General features: G+C 38.6%; 2 protein-coding genes across 2 annotated transcripts; both read right to left on the reverse strand.

Moving 5' to 3' along the window:
• Positions 1 to 562: 562 nt before the first annotated feature.
• On the reverse strand, positions 563 to 7,400 carry LOC135466696 (uncharacterized). The gene is made up of 5 exons (XM_064744340.1): positions 6,608 to 7,400; positions 4,901 to 5,119; positions 3,990 to 4,205; positions 1,263 to 1,340; positions 563 to 686 (listed from the first exon to the last, which is right to left on the reverse strand). Exons 1-5 carry the CDS (start codon positions 6,723 to 6,725, stop codon positions 679 to 681), a joined length of 639 nt encoding a protein of 212 aa, XP_064600410.1. The 5' UTR covers positions 6,726 to 7,400; the 3' UTR covers positions 563 to 678.
• A 2,464-nt stretch (positions 7,401 to 9,864) lies between these two features.
• LOC135466695 (serine protease HTRA2, mitochondrial-like) lies at positions 9,865 to 15,546 on the reverse strand. The gene is made up of 7 exons (XM_064744339.1): positions 14,945 to 15,546; positions 14,430 to 14,631; positions 13,544 to 13,738; positions 12,809 to 12,841; positions 12,174 to 12,288; positions 11,165 to 11,351; positions 9,865 to 10,071 (listed from the first exon to the last, which is right to left on the reverse strand). Exons 1-7 carry the CDS (start codon positions 15,448 to 15,450, stop codon positions 9,906 to 9,908), a joined length of 1,404 nt encoding a protein of 467 aa, XP_064600409.1. The 5' UTR covers positions 15,451 to 15,546; the 3' UTR covers positions 9,865 to 9,905.
• Between the last annotated feature and the right edge of the window lie 1,855 nt (positions 15,547 to 17,401).

Here is a 17,401-nt window from a genome sequence, read left to right on the forward strand (position 1 = left end):
CACAGAGCACTTTATCATACACCGGGCGTCAGCATATGCGTCAATTTAATGTCTTTGTCATGTCCCCACTTGGAACTGAACTGTGGTTTACAGTTGTGTAATTGAATATTTGTTATCATACTATAGTTTTTCATTTATACCAGGCCCGTCAGTTTTTTGGATAGAGGAAATCGGAGTGCCCTGGGTAAACCACTGGGCATTGGCAAGTTGCTGACAAACTTATACCCCCGTGTGACGAACACACTTGAACCCCCATATTTGGCGAAAACTAATCGTCTTGAACGACCGTCAGAATGTACGCTCAAAAAATTAATCTGTTAATTTTAACAGAAAGACTGTTGCCTGAATGATGCTAGAATGCATTCTGTTATGTCAGGATATATCGCAGTGTTCATCACATGACCACGGCTGTTACGTTAAACCTTGTTCATATCGGAATGGTCTTATTTACATGCTATCTGTATCAACAAAACAGTGGTATAAGACTTGTGGCCATGCATCATTTAGTGTCCACGGCGAATGTTCTTGAAAAATCAAAATCTTACAACCAGCATATCAAAACACGACTGCTTTTATTTTCCAAACTTGTATACATTCGCCAAAATGCATTTCTTTGAACAACGTGACACACGTGCTTCATATCGAGTTCTTGAAGTGAAAATTCCAGTGATGTCCACTCTATTCAACTGAAAAAAAAGAAAAGAAAGTAAATGAATAAATACGCTTAGTAATGCATCTTTTATTTAAGTCTACTGCATTTGTAGTCCTACACATAGGTTATCAGGCTGTGTTGTGATCTACCCCGCTGTCACTTGCGGGTCGTCTGCAAATATACATATTAAATAGAGAGAACCGATCAAACAGCATCGAGCGTGTCACGCATTATGTCCATATATATAATATAGTGTAGGTGCAGGCTTGTAATCCGGTTGACTTTGATACACAAAGCATTACAGCTCTTGACTTAGGCTATAAATGTATGGATCTGGATCTCTCTACTCTTTGCATCGTGAGAGTTTCTTTTGAATATAAGACCATAGTTTAAAGGCAAACGGCATCAAAGCTGACTGACTGAGCGCATAAATATATATCCTGCACTGAATCCTTGCTCTTGATTGGTCACAGTGTCATAATGTGCATCCAATCGCCGTATTAATTTTATGATTTTATTTGTGTATGACATGTCGACGTGAGTTACACGAATAAATAAATGTGAGAAAACCGGACAATCCTGGGGAGGAGGAAAGGTAAGGGTCACTCACGGGAGGGATGCACACATCGGCAATAAGCACTGCTCCACACCAGACCTGGTTCAGTACACGGCTTACGAGCCAAACAGGCTGAAAACAAATAGACAAGACACACAGAAAGGTTATATAAAGTTCATAAAAGAGAATTGTAAACAAAGCTTATTCTACTGTAGGACGTGCCTATGTAACTATATGTATGCCTATATTGTTCATGCTGTCAACAAAAAAAGAGGAAAAGGTAGGAAAAACTGTGAAGAGTTTTAACCACGTACATGCATACTAAAAAAAGAACCGGTCTAAATATTATTCTCATTAGCGCCCCGTGCTCTTGATGACTAACAAGTGGCTGTCTATTATAACCGGTTGTCACAGCTCAGGTGACAGAGTGGCAGTCAAAGGCATACAAGACGACCACAGGCTACTCTAACACCTGTTCTGATGGACTGATTAGCTGTGAAGTGATTTATTGTTGACAGTTTCAGTTTGGAAGTGCAGGTTGTTAATCACTGCTCTTCTCTGGTCTATATCTTGTTTACTGTATGTAAGTTATATATATATATATATATATATATATATATATATATATATATATTTCTTTTGCGATTATAATTGAATTATAGAGGCGTTAATATTGACACGGCATAGGCCTGTTTTCCAAAACAGGGCTATTCGATACATCATGTTTGCTGTACTTCAGCTGGTTAAATAATGAAGAAAAAAATCTAATGGCGTTCTGGTTTTGAAAGAGCTCACCATACTTGCCACCTTTAGCTCCTGGGTAACATTTTTCATTGATATTTTACGCCGTACTCGAAAACATTTCTGGAGGACACCAGAGCGTCAGGGTATAACGTGCAGTAACTGACGAAATTTCCTACAAGTGACGTAACCGGTTTTGACCGATTATATCACTAAGGTCCTGGGAGAAGTGAATATCGGGGAGCTGGACAAAAATCCCCTATCGTAGCTGGGACTGTACAAACAAGTCTTGTGTCCAACGATTCCAGACAAGAACGATATAACGCAGCCACGATAAACGACCGACCTTTTGTAGTTTCTAACGAACAGTTCCACGTGTGACGTACAGACATGCGCACATTACACCGGTGGGAAACACGTCAACCCTCACAAAAGCGACTAGTGAGAGCGGAAGAAAGCCACCCTTCGTGAATCCTAGCGATTGAGCATCTTTAACAATTCGGACGACCCAGCTTTAACATTTATTCACATCCCTACTTAGACCACAACTTCACACATCAAAAGGATATCCTTTCTGCGCAATTAAATCAACGTTTTTACATAGAAATCCCAGTTAAGGCACACCTGGCCGAAAAAGTTAACACCATGACGCGTTCTATTTGCTGAACTTGCACGATTTACAGCGTTTTAACCAATAAATGTCCTTAAACTAGAATCTGTCTATACATGTAGACAAACAGGTAAATCACCCGATGAGATATCTCATGTAAGCCGCAAAGCTTTTTAAGAGCACAGAACAAAGTAAAATAAGATCAAAGTACGTGTTAAACCAGCAAGAGGTCGAGGTCGTTTGATTCAAACTTTTTATTTTTTGTTTTTGAAGTGAACCCACTTCAAAAATGACAAAGAAGTAATCAATGTAAAACTAGTTTAATTTTTTAAATGTATGTCTTTGTTTTGTAAGGTTTTGTAATTAAGATTAATTAGAGTACTTTGAAGATAACATCAATGACGAAAATAATGTAATTCACATAAATCATTTATAAAGACATGTATCTACTCATGCCATGCATCAGGGCAAAACAGTTAGTTGAAATTGCGTTGCGTATCATAAGATTTTATAACTAATGCATAGTTTTGAATTGCGTCATAAAAGACAATACATTTATGGAGCAAAAACACGAAGAAAACGAACAAGAGCGAAGAAAACAAACTTGATCAAAGTCGTATGTGGCCATACAGATAAATGATGTCCAGACTGCACTATACATTAATAAGGAGGGCATCTTTGGCCGTGGGGTTTAGCACGCCAGAGTGGTGCAAGGATCCAGGAGCCTCTCGCCAATGCGGTTGCTGTGATTTCAAGTCCAGCCCATGCTGGTTGCCTCTCCAGTCGTACGAGGGAAAGTTTGCAGCAACCTGCGAACGGTCGTGGGTTTCCGCCCTGCTCGGTTTCCTCACACCATAATATTGACCCCCATCGTATAAGTGAAATATTCTTGAATACGGTGTTAAACACTAATGAAATACATGCAAATAAATAAATAAATAAATAATATGTTAAAGAGGCTATATCCGACAAAATATCCGCATTCACGAAATCAAATCAAATTTTCTGTATTTACATAGAACAGCTTAACTCATTTTCTTTTAGTGAGTACATTTTAGCAACTTCATTATCGATCTTGAACAGACTAGGCAGATGTTTTGTCGAAGGTAATTATTTGGGTTAGTGGAAAATAATAGCAAAATTAGATTGGATTTGGAAAAGAAAAAAACCATCTTTATAAGGAGGCTATATATATAAGTGTACAATAGAGAATATCCATCACAGACAGGCATCGACACTGATATTTTTCTTGAATTCCATCAGTTTCTGGAACTCTTAATTTGAGAACTATAAGTAATTTGATTTGATTTGAGCGAATATTGGGGCATATTTAATATTGCCAAGATACATAAATATTATATCCGTTGTTGATAAAATAGTGTTATTCTGTGATGTGTAATGTAAAAGCTGCAGTGAGTGGGTATACTCACGTGCTGCTGCCACCATTGGCCGTGTACATATGGAGGGTAGTGTATCCTGACATTCACCGATTCTCACGTTGAAAAAATGAGAATCCTCACACATTTCAAAATGAGCCAGATAACCGTTGGGAGTGCGGGAACACTCGTATAGGCTATAGCACGATCGGGGATCGGGGGCTGAAAATGGAGCGTTCAGAGGGGTTCCAGGAGGGGGTCGACAAACCTCTGAAATAAATATAAACGTTCAAAGTATATGATGGATCAAAAGAAATATTACAGCTTGAAATGATGAAACAAAAAAATTGGTTTTCATTTGTATTCTTTAATTTAATTTAATTTAATTTCTTTTCTTTTTTCCGATAGACCTGATGAAGCTAATGTCAAAAGATTGTGAAAGCAGACTATAAGAAATATTAATGTTTAGGGGTAACCTAAACATTGTATCTAAATAAAAATGAAACTGTGGTAATCAGCTGTTGTAGTCTTGATTCAAAGAGTGAACGACAACGCCTCGTTTACAAGGTGCAATTTATCGTTTCCACAACTTGGATGCGACCATGGTCGAATCAAAGTAGGGCAAGCTCAACTTGCTAAAATATCGGTTCCATTAATTTCTGAGTTGGTTCAGCGAAATACAAAAATGAATTGCATTTGAATCCTGACTAAACCTCCTGGGCCTATATTTCTGAAAATGTCACTTAAGGCAATCACAAGCGGCAATTCGTCACTGATCTAAATTGACCGCGTCACGAGATAACATGCACATGAGGCAGCGCACAGATTCCCACAGTGCAACGTTCACTCGTGGATCGCATATATACAACAATATGACAGATTGAAAGCCAATGATGATGTAGATGATGTCTAAAATAACAGCACAGACAGTCGGGTTGCCATAGACAAGGCCAGTCATACATTACCTGCAGCACACTCCGGTCTGGCATGACTGTCTGGGTATTCGCATGTGTTTCTCTGAAAACTCCACCATAGGCCAACGGAGCACTCCAGGTTGTAGGAGCTGAACATGCGGTCAAAGGTCAGACACATCAATACGTACTTGGAGCAACTTCTACCAATGCCTCTCGCCGCTGCAGCAGCGATGGCCTTGATTCCTAGTCCAGTTTGGATACCGCACTGGGCTGTCGAGTAAAGATAAAATACAGTATTTGTGTAAATGTGACATACAGCTGATCCCTTTGCATTGTTTTAATGTTATTCTGTTTAAAATGTGATGATAACCCATTATTTTGAGTAATTCTACACGAGCGACATCTAATAAATTTATAGTAACATCACTGCATTTTTTCCTTTCATAATTCTATCATAAGCCAAAGTGAAGGGTGATGTAATTTGCTACAACTTAAGTATTTACACGAACAGTTAGAATTAAAAGAACTTAACTGATGTAAACTGACAAGAGGTCGTATTTTCCCGGTTAAGAGTGACCATTTGCCAGTCATCACACTGCTCTGGCTGTAATCTCGGTGCTGTAAGTCTTTTATTACACATACATTGCTTCCATCCCCTCCCCGTTAAATAGTTTATGATGTGCATATACCTGATGCACAGCCTCGGAGGCTAACGGTTAGAGATTTTGCCTCGAAATCGGGAGATCTGAGATCAAATCCGGATCGGGTCATACCAAAGACTTTAAAAATGGTACTTGTTGCTGCTTAGTTTGGCGCTCAACACGGAGAGGTTAGAGCAAGGAAACAGGATCGGTTGGTCGCTGTCAGTAAAATGTGCCTGGCTGGGTGGGGTGTCATGTCTGGCGTTTTTTGCATGGCACATACTTCAGTGGCGGCAGCACTTTGGCGGCATGGACTCGCCCTGCCACAAGAAGACACGGTATATGGACACACATCCAATGACTCCCCATCGGTATATGACTGAAAATTTGTCAACACTAAGCATTCCTTCATACAGCTGACATCACGTTGCTCTAACCCCGTATATGTGACCTCTAAGATATGGGCTCTTGGTGGTCAACCTCGGCAAGCTTCAAATCCAGATTTTTTGTACTCCTACTGAGCTGACATTATGCGCTACAACTGCCGTCTACTGCTGCATTAGAGCAACTCTATTTAGCAGGCTCATCTACATGCATGTAGACCCTAAAGTGCAGCACAGTTTGCCATCGGATCTCAAATCTATTAAGTCAATGACACTTTTTATTTATTTATTTATTTGATTGGTGTTTTACGCCGTCACAAATTAAATACTATGTATTTAAAAACCGCGCCTGTCTTACAATCGATGGCACAAGTTAATACTGGAGACAGTGTAGCACTGCAATATTATTACGTCTTTTATGTTATATTAATGTTTACACCTCTCCATTACTGATTTGGTGCTGAAGGCTAAATATTTACACGTTATATTCACCCGACTGTTTTGAGACCATACATCCCTTTTTATCCACTATTAGGGAAAGAACAAGCCCCATGGGGTTTTATTCCCGCCTTTTGTATTTATTTAAATTATTATAACCAAAATTTATTTTATGGTAAATAAATAAAGTGAATGAAAGGTATACAACTTCTCACAATATTTTTTTAATGAGCCGTGGGAGCACATGCAACAGCTCACTCAGCATTTTAATGTCAAGGCAAAAAGCTGTAACTTACCTAGGAAAACTTTGTCTGTCGCCGTCGCTTGCCGTTTCCTAAGATTCTTCCCAACTGAAACGTCAGACAGAAATACGACAACAAAAAGGAGTGAAAACAGGCATTTTGAGACAAACATTTTGTTTCAGAATGGTTTAAAAATGTTCGTTGCTTTAAATCCTGCACAGAATCGTATGCACGGGCAGCAGAGTTGGTGCTACAGAGAAGGTTATCTTCAATAACGTCCATTTTATACAGTGATAAAAAAATTAAGCCTTCTATCAGGAACAACGATGATTGGTTGTCAAGAATGTCTGCAGACCAAATAAAAAACTCTCCAAAAATGATAAATCTTTTCTGAAAATAGACAAAGTGTGCGCCGAGAACAATGTACCGGAAGAAAATCTGGGTTTTTTTTCTCTCTTAGTATCAGAAGAAAGGACCGTTACTGGTAAATCACAACGTATAACTAATAATTAATATCACTGCAATTTTAGAAAACCAGTTCGTCACGTGATCCATGCACGCAGTAAAGGTCGTTGTCGCGCACATAAAAACTGTGCTTACGATAAATATAATTAAAACCGACCTATACATCACTACACACTTTTTCTTTAAACTTTCACAAACGTTCACGGCTGATGAGGTAAACTGTTCGGAAAAAAATCATCTAACATTAATCTTTGTGGAAGAAAAAGTTAATTTTTTTTGATAGATGTTTCTTATATATTTCTGTATTAATATAGATTAAGGTTAAAGTTTAAACATTTCGGCAGTTGCATAATATTATGTAATATAATCTTTTATAGATTAATTTCAGGTTGCACAATTGCACATGTCGATTGAAGCCATAGATTGGAGAACTTATAAAAAAACAAAACAAAAAAAAAAAAACAACACTTTTCCAGGCCTGGCTGTATAATATCATCATATCAATTAAACGGAAGAGGAGAAGGTCTTCTTAATAAATTACCCAAAATGAAAGCCTTAATAAATCTAAAAAAATAGAGAGTTTTGACAAAATCTCGTTGATCGACCAATAATCTCGCGCAGCCTAATGCAAAAGCATGAACATTCCGGATACTGCTATTATTACCCCATCACTCAGCCTTTGTTCTGTTACCAGCAATGCAGATATACCTTTAATTTCAAGATTCAATATTCATAACTCCTGAAAATAAGAAATAAAATTTGGTCGAAATACTGAAAAGATTTCTCAGTTTATTGGGTGTATCTATGCTTTATGCCATAGGGTTGACCGTACTTCTCGATAAGCCACGATATTCTCCCTAGACTCCGGCTTTTAACATTTACACCTGTCACAAACTTCACGATAGCAATACCAAAAGTCTCCATTACAGCGTAAGGGACCTCATATCACAGTAAATGAAATATAAATAACACCATGCTTTGTAGTTACGAATTGATACTGTAACAACAACCCACCACAAACACATGAATTCATTTCATTTCGAATTATATTATTCAACAAAAATTCGTAGACACAACATGCACGTATTCCACAAAATCTTACAAATTGGTTAAGCATTGTATCTTTAATGTTGAGATCAAACTTTGTAAACAATATTAAAAAGTCTGCAAATAAGTCAACCTTTCACTCATATTTTTTGGTTTGTGAGGTTTATTTATTTGATTGGTATGATGGACACACAAATATACAAATATTAATGACATCTCACCTTCCTGTTGCCAGGAAGTTGGTTAATTAGCCCTACTTTCAAGAATTACTCACACATACGGCGGAAATATGCTTCATGCTTGAAGCGTCAAGAGTAATCCTTCGCCCTGTCCAAGGTACCTGTCAAATCTCCTGACCTGAAGCCGCAACCAAACCAGCCAGAGCTGGATTTGAACCTGCTACACCGCTGATCAAATTCTGGTCGCCAGTGGCGAGAGCAACGTCCTCCATATGGAGCAAAATAGCCTCCAATATATTTGACAAGAATATCCAAAGGTTCATGTTTAGGACTTTCAGCACTGTGTGACATGCGCGTCCAACCAGATTGCACATTCACTTTGCCTTATTCACCCTATATCCCTGTACTCCAGTTACAAATTAGCTTGCAGGGTTTATTTTGCATTATTGGCCACGAAGCTCCCATAATCCAGACATTATTTGCCTAAATCTCCCATATTTCAGCAAAACATTGGTTTGCATGGTTCACTTTGTCTTACTCACCCAATATCCCCTACACTCCAGATACACATTAGTTTGCAACATTTACTTTGCTTTACTGCCTCTACATTCCCGACATTCCATGTAGATACACATTAGTTTAAAGGCTCATTTCTCCTCGCTGATCCTATATCTTAGAAATTCCAGACCCACATTACTTTGCATGCATCACTTTGAATTATTGGCCCTATTAAAGATGCCAAATAATAATTCACTTTGTTTTATTGACTATATAGCCAAAAGACTACAATCCACTGTTTTGTGGCCTAATGGCCAGAGTGTCCGCCTCGAAGTAGGAACACTCGGGATAAAACCCATTTCGGGTCATACCAAAGACTTTAAAATTGGTACTTCTTGCTGTCAGGCATTCAGCAGTGAAGGGTAACATGACTGTTAAGCCCGAGGATAATCTGACCGGGTGTCTTTGGCATGATACTTCAGTGACGGTAGCATTTTGGCGGCATGCCCTGTCACAAGAAGACACGTTGCATGTACACACACCTAATGACTCCTCGTCGTCATATGACTGAAACATTGTTGAGTACGATGTTAAAACCCAAGCACACATACAAGGCTATAAATGCAGCCAGCTTTATTGAGCGCGAGCCATTTGGACTGATGCCAAGAACTAATGGTGCATACGTTTCTGTGTTTCAAGCATTTACAACCACATTTAATGGTTAATATATTGCAGACCTCTGTTTTTTTTTTTTTCTTTTCTTTTTTTTTAGCTATTAGGTTCACTCAGGAAACAAACACAAATTCCGCACAATCTCGCACAATGTGCATGTTGTGTTGAATTCACGCCCTAGTTAAGTGCACGGCTCATGTTAGAAGATAGAATGCCAGTAAATATGGGCAATAAATATGGCCAACCGGCCGACCCACTGACCGAGTGACTGATATTGAGGTATCACAGGTAATTACCCGTTCATAGATAAGTTTACAGAGCTGTTTGCCGCAGTTAAAAATATGCCCTATGCTTATGCGTCACGAATCAGTCACATGCTCCAAATCACGGGTTATATATCCGCCAGCCAGCCAGCGAATGCTACAAATATTTTAATACCAAGCAACATAGTGTAAAGTAAATTTAATTTAATGCGAAATCAGTGCAGCTTTCTAATCGGCTTGCTCTGGATTTATTTTCAACGCAAGGGTTTCTCTGCCCCGCCGAACTGTGAACTGCAGACTAGCTGAGGCCTCAATAGCCCGGTACACATCGGCCGACGACTGTACAGCTACCCCGTTAATCCCTGTGACCACATCGCCGGCACGGAGACCACCCCTGAAATACAAACACCTGATATGATAAATAGCTGTCACTTTCACATATTTCAACGGAAATAACTTTTACTTTCTCCTTACATGCGTCTGAAACTCCTTTTTTGTTAGTCAGTTTCACTGTATCATTGGAGTTCAGACATAGATGAGCGATTGTTCTCTGTATCACTTCATTAGTGCCAAATGCCTTGCTGAAAATTATATCACTAATGGTGAGCATGGAAAGGTTTGACATCTTAAAAAAAGTAAGAGTTAACGAAACGAATAGCTCACCGGTAAGAGCTGTGAAAAAAGTTATGACATCTACTCAACATGGAATCGTAATCTAAAAATGACATATATCCCCACGCACTGCACTGTGTGACGACCCTTAGACAACTTTAAGATATATCGACCAAAACCTGGTATTTGTGCCGAAATTCGTACATCATTTCGATTTAAAAGTTGCATATTATTACAGCTTGTTCGTAAAGTCTTGGACCCCTTCGGTGGCCTAATGGTTACAGCGTCAGGGTCGAAGTCGCGAGTCCCATGATCAAACTCGGGTCGGGTCATACCAAAGACTTTAAAAATGGTACTTGTCGCTGCAACGCTTGGCGCTCGGCACTGATAAGTTAGAGCAAGGAAACAGGACTGGTTGGCCTGGTGTCAGTATTATGTGACTGGGTGGGGTGTCATCTGTGAGGTCAAGATACTTCAGCGGTGGCAGCACTTTGACAGCATGGACTCGCACTGCCACAAGAAGACACAGTATACAATATGTACACACACCTAATGACTCGTCGTTGTCATCTAACTGACAAATTGTACCACATTAACCCAAAGCATTCATTCATTCATTCATTCGTAAAGTCTAAGGTTCCCACTAAGTTTCCTGAATGGTGTAGTAACAACTGTGTTTCTGCATAACTATGATTATGCAGAAACACCTGTGTGGCGAGCCCATGACCAGATTAATCAGGAAACTATAACGTCACACCATCAATACCTCACCTTACTTTGTATGACGAGCTGAACATGAGAATCTCTTTATTATCATCATGTTATTTTGGTCATAAACTATTCCATGCATTCATTTCAACAACTAATGAACTTGCCTGTCAGCTGGTGAGTCTAAACCCACTTTATGGACAAGCACCCCGTGGGTAACATTTGGGAAGTCCCCCATCCTCTGTCTTAGCTCTACCAGAATAGCAGGGGTCAGAGTTAACATGGTGATGCCGATATAGCGGGGTTTTGTGGGACTTCTATGGCTGGGGGAGCCAAACCAACCTTTAGACTCCACTGTAACACAAACATGATAACTTGTTCAATGTTTTGTTAGCCTGTCTTCTATATTTACGGTATTTAAACTAAAGTTAAGCATTTTTCAAGTGAAATATTTTGTTTGATTTTGGTGATTTATCCACTTAACACTTTTTCTTAAAGAAAAAGACCTCTAAAAATATAAGTAGGCATCACTACATAGACTGCTTAAAGCTATGCATAAATATACTTTTATTTATTTTCTTAGATTTTGGTGAAAAAGTTAAAGGTGCTCAAATATTTGAATTATAAGGTGGGCTTTATGGACCATACTATCAGGGGTTAGGAACTCTGACGTCAGAGGAAGTTTTCCAACTCTAATCAGGACTCAAGAATGCTGGGATAACCCCTTTTTGCTCATGAGTAAACGATTACTGATATAATGTTCCCAAAAATTCCTTTCCTTTCTGGTGAACATCAGGAAAACCAGATAATGTGACGTCAGAGTTCCTAGATACTGTTAATATGGCTCATAAAGCCCACCATAGTATTCAAATATTTGAATGCCTGCCAACACTCTTAAAAAAATCTGAAAAAATAAATGAAAGTATTTTGACGCTTAGTTTTCTTCATATTAAAGAGTTGGTATCAAAAATGTCATTTTAAGGCCTTTACATCCTTCTGAAAGATCTTTGATAGATTTAGTATTTGGTTGAACTTCACAAATTGTGAACAATGCATTTATTTTTTTATTTTTTACCGCAAAGTTTTTGATACAAATATAGATATATTTATTTATATTTTTTTATTTATTTCATTTGCACAAAAACCTGCTTACAATTTTCACTTATCTGTACTGACCTTTCTTCTGTAGTTTCTCAGCCTTCATCAAGAAGTCTCTGGCATTGTCTGAGGGAATTGCAAACGATATACCTGTAGTGACCTTCATGGTGTTGATACCAATGGCCTCCCCATTCTGAAAACATAAAAAGATGTGACGCTACTGCAGCCTGCAGCCATTAAGCAAACAAGATAATACCATATCTTCAACACCACTCCACTTACCAAAGAAATATATGCCATGGTAACTCTTGCTTCAATATTTTTCAGGAATATTTTGTTGTTTTTTTTTGTTTTGCTTTTTTTTTCTAAATTTTTGGGTTGAGAACTTCACAGCATAACATGGACTGGAAGTTTTCAATATAAATAGCAATTTCAAAAGGATTCAATCATGTATTAATGTATTGTGTCAATATGTGAAAACTTATGTCGGCTTTCCCTTCAGCCGTACATGGGAAGCTGTGCCAACAACCTGCGGGTGGTTGTGGGTTTACCCCAGGATCTGCCTGGTTTCCACCCACCATAATGCTGGCCGGCATGGTATGAGTGAAATATTCTTGAGTACAGCATAAAACACCAATCAAATAAATAAATAAATATGTGAAAACAACAAGGATGATCTTGTGGAAAGAAAACAAACAAGAATACATACTTACTAGGTTAACTAGTGGACCTCCAGAGTTGCCAAACTGTAAAATTAAAAAATAAACAAACAAGATTTTACCAAAAATTATGTACAATTAACCTGATATCCAAGTGTTCTTGCCCTTAATCTCAATGATGTTTTTTTTCCTCACTGATCCAATTTATTTGAAGGCTCAAACACAGCTCTGGCTGTTTATATGCAAACCTGTGGATGGTCGTGGGTTTCCCCCTGGCTATGCCCCGTTTCCACATACCAAAACGCTGGCCGCCATCGTATAAGTGAAGTATTCTTGAGTACGGCGTAAACACAAATAAATAAATAAATTCTATACTGCAACTTTAAGCAGGAGGTGGGGTGGCCTTCGTGGCTGTGGGAGATAGCAAGCCGATGCAGTGTAATGACCCAGGTGCCTCCCACCCATGCAGTCACTGTGAGTTCAAGTCCAGCTCATGCTGGCTTCCTCTCCGGCTATACGTAGGAAAGTCTGGCAGCAACCTGCAGATGGTCTTGGGTTTTCCCCAGACTCTGTAGAGCCAATATCAAACCCAGGGGTCGCTTTTTCACACTGTACATAACCCATTTGTTGTCATTATCATTTAGGCATGCATGTAAAGCTATGTGCACTTTGTGAAGTGTATCTTAAATAGGTTAGTTCGAAAAGCAGACAACAGGATAACACCTCAACAGACAACAGGATAACACCTCACTATCAATATATATGACACCATACATTTAATTTACATACATTTATCACAGCATCTGTCTGTATGTAACCCATGTCCCTGTTGTGAATACCCAGCTCTTGGCTGCCCCTGTGTACAGTGCTGATTATTCCAGCTGTCACGGTGTTAGTCAGGGAGAGGGGACTTCCCATAGCCACCACCCACTCTCCTGGACGTATCTTGGAGGATTCTCCCAGAGGTATAGTGGACAAACCATTCTGAAGAATAAAAATGAATCAATGAATTTTCAAAAACAAGAATCCAAGAATTTTCAAAAAAGAATAATACATCGAAAAATTCTTTGTTATATCCATGATCATAAACTTAAAAACAATTATTCTTTTTTTAAATTTATTTATTTAAGGAAACCTTCTAACATCCTCATCTTCCTAACAACCATAATGTTGTACATTAACATGCGCACTAATATATTCTTAGTAAATGATTTTAAACAATTTTGTAACTTTTTATATAGTAAATCTTCTAGTCTCTGAATGTTACAATAAGGTGACCCATAACTCTGAAGAATTTTAAATGCTTAAAGTTATTCTTGGAAAAAAACTTACTTTTGACATTTTGACATTAATAATTTGCTGAAATACCAAAATACTGACTGCTGACATTGTTGTGGGCAGTCAGCCACAATGGTGTGGCATGAGTCCTGATAGTACATACACAACTATTTTTATTTATTTGATTGTTGTTAACACCATAATAAACATTTGTTTTTATTTGAATGATGACAGTCACTATTATGAGCAGAAGAAACCCCAGTACATGGTTAAACCACTGCAAGGAACATGTAGCACCCATGTACAAACATTTTGAGAGAGGGAACCCCTGCCTTGTCGCTCCTGCTGACTGGTACCAGTTTAATACAGTGCTAGGATATACATCTGTGCTGCTTACACAGTCAATTTTCACAGTGGCAAGATCTGACACGGGGTCCACAGCCTGCACCCTGCCCTCAAAGGAACGTCCATCATTCAACTTTACTATCACTGCGGGCTTGTTAGCTACCACATGAGCATTGGTAAGGATCAAGCCGTTCTCTCGCACAACAAATCCAGATCCATTTGACACTGTAGCAAGACCAGGGTGAAATGGAACCCTGCCAATTTAAAATAATGCTATTAGTAACATCATGCAGAACGTGAATTAAACACTGTTACACTGAATTTGAAAAGTAACAAATCAGAGGGCTCAGTAACTAATGATGTGAAATAAAATATAGGGCTTCTTCTTACTTTGTCAACAGAAATATACCTAGACATAGATTTCATAATAACAGTTTTATTGCATTATACAACATTATTCCCTTTACTATTTATCAAATGTTATTACTTGTCTTATATTTGTTTTTGTTTTTAGGGGGAGGCCTATAATATAGCAGTTGTGGCAGTTGGACAGCTGATTAGGATTACCTCCCCTTGATCTCAATATAAACAACAGCAGGCGAGGCTTTCTCCACTACATCCGCGATGAAATTGAACTGTTTCGCTCTGGAATTGTTATCGCTGTCACTCAGCGCTAAAACCTCAGGAAATCTCCTCTGTTTCAGAAAATGCCACAATCCATAGCTCAATCCGGCCAATCCGAAACACGCTCCAGCAAACAACAGTCGACCAGGACCGCTGATACTTTCTCCTTGAGATTGACTCGCAGCTGTTTTCTTATTTCTCCACTTCGAATTTTTCACACAACGAGATGCTGACTGCACAGACCTCCCATAAGAGTAAGATCGGTGATTTAAATCACAACATCCCCTTAAATAATTCAGTTCTTTCGTTCTTAGAAGGCAGCACGACTTTTCAGCTGATGACACTTCTCGAAGCGTCGTCGAACTAACACGACTGAACAATATTAAACTGTCTTTCCAAGCTCTCCTAGATATAACAGAGGAAAACATAGCTCTTGCACCAAAGTACATAACTCCTGGAGGCAAATCAGTCACTGCTGTAAGGAAAGTACGCTGTCAAATCACTAAATATAGCATTGCTTTGGTCGCGTATCGCATCCATGTGGTTTTCCTTCGGCTGAAAACTAGTAAGACAAATGTACCTCAAGAACTGAAGAGTTCCAAACCTGCTGGCTGTGTAAAGGTATTCGACCACCGGCTGACCTTTCTGACCTTTATGAACAACAAAAACAGAATGTTTTTCTAACTTTAAATCACAAACCAAAGCAAAATTTTTTAGTAATGCTTATAGTCTGTTTTCAGGAAGCCTATACACCTATAAACGAATGGACGTCTACATGTAAATGTATTGTAGGCACAGGCACTGGAATCCAGGTCGTAAACCCTATACATGCCACATACCAGCCTCTTGCATATACATACAAGGTATGAAATGACGTTCGACAGTTACCACACGCTGTCTCAATAGTTTACCTGAAGAAATAAGGCCTTCATCCTCCAACTTTTCCTCTCATTTTCCTACCTGGAATCGAATCAACCTTTAGTATTTCCAAATCAAGTGTAATTGGTATTACTGAGCCCACTACCCATCGGCCGTACATTATTATCCTAGGATCGTTGTATTACTGAGCCCACTACCCATCGGCCGTACATTATTAACCTAGGATCGTTGTATTACTGAGCCCACTACTCATCGGCCTTCATCACTATCGTAGGATCGTTTAAGGAGTATGGTCGTACGCTTTTTTTAGCCATTGATTTCTACAGGCCAATGTGGCCCCATAAGGTGTTTTGTAAATCTTATAACTCTCTGCATTGCCGATACGATTATTTAATGTTACAACAAGTTCTCCAAAGTCTGGTGCATGTGTACCGGTATCCCAAATTCCGTGGTTCTGGGTGCCAGTTGGTTCCAAAATGATAGCAAAACACAGAAGGAGGCTTATATAGTTTGCCAGAATTTTACAGAACTTTTGTGGTTCGTCCTTAAGTCTATCGGGGAAATATGTATGAGTGATGATATTTCAGTGGTAGGCCTATGTAGGAATGAGAAAAGGCGCATTTCGAGGATAAATTTGTTTAGAGACGATTTAAAAAAAAATGAAAATAAAAAGTATCGATCAGGATGTTTTTTTCTGAATGAAGACCTGACCTGATGTACCGCTATTAAAGTTGAAGTTGCACTGTCAAGAATTCGAATTCCCATGTGAAATTGGAGCCAGGCAAGGTATAATCCTATCCCCTTTACTTTTGGCGTCATACGTAAGTGACCTTGAAAAACATACTGAAAACTCTTGTTGTAATGGGGTAGATAATGAGCTGACTGAAAATGACCTTGTCATATTGATGAAATTATTTGTTTTGCTTTATGCTGATAAAGCCGTTCTTATGGCCCTTTCTGCCCAAGAACTCTAGTCAGCACTTGATGTACACTTCCAATAAACAAAGTAAACAAAGAAAAGACTAACGTAGTAATATATTGGTGTAAGAAAAAAAATACTGCTTATCCATTTAAAATTGGGAACGGCATAATCGACGTTCTAAATCATTATGCCAGTTATGCCAGATTTTACCTTTTGTAGAAAGTAAAATGCTCTATCTGCAAGAAAGGTTTTGCATTCCGTATTGGAAAATAAGTAATTTACGTAAACCACTGTTTATGGAATTTTTTGACTGTACTGTTATAGTGTTGTGAAGTGTGGGACATTAGTAACATCAATTGCATTGTTGCAGCTGAACTGAACTGTCTGAAACTGGGGAAATCTGACTGACAATTATATGATATTCTGCTGAATTAGGTAGATATGATTGATTATTCAGGTAAAATACTGCTTTCAAACCAAAAGAAATTAAGTTGTATTCTGTATCGAATATTTCTTAATGGAACACTTCTGTACCGAACATTTCTGCATCGAATACTTCTTGCGATTAATGACACGGAACTTCCATCTTGGTTGACGGC

The sequence above is a fragment of the Liolophura sinensis genome, chromosome 6 (genome assembly GCF_032854445.1).
Source record: "Liolophura sinensis isolate JHLJ2023 chromosome 6, CUHK_Ljap_v2, whole genome shotgun sequence".
Lineage (NCBI taxonomy): Eukaryota > Metazoa > Mollusca > Polyplacophora > Chitonida > Chitonidae > Liolophura > Liolophura sinensis.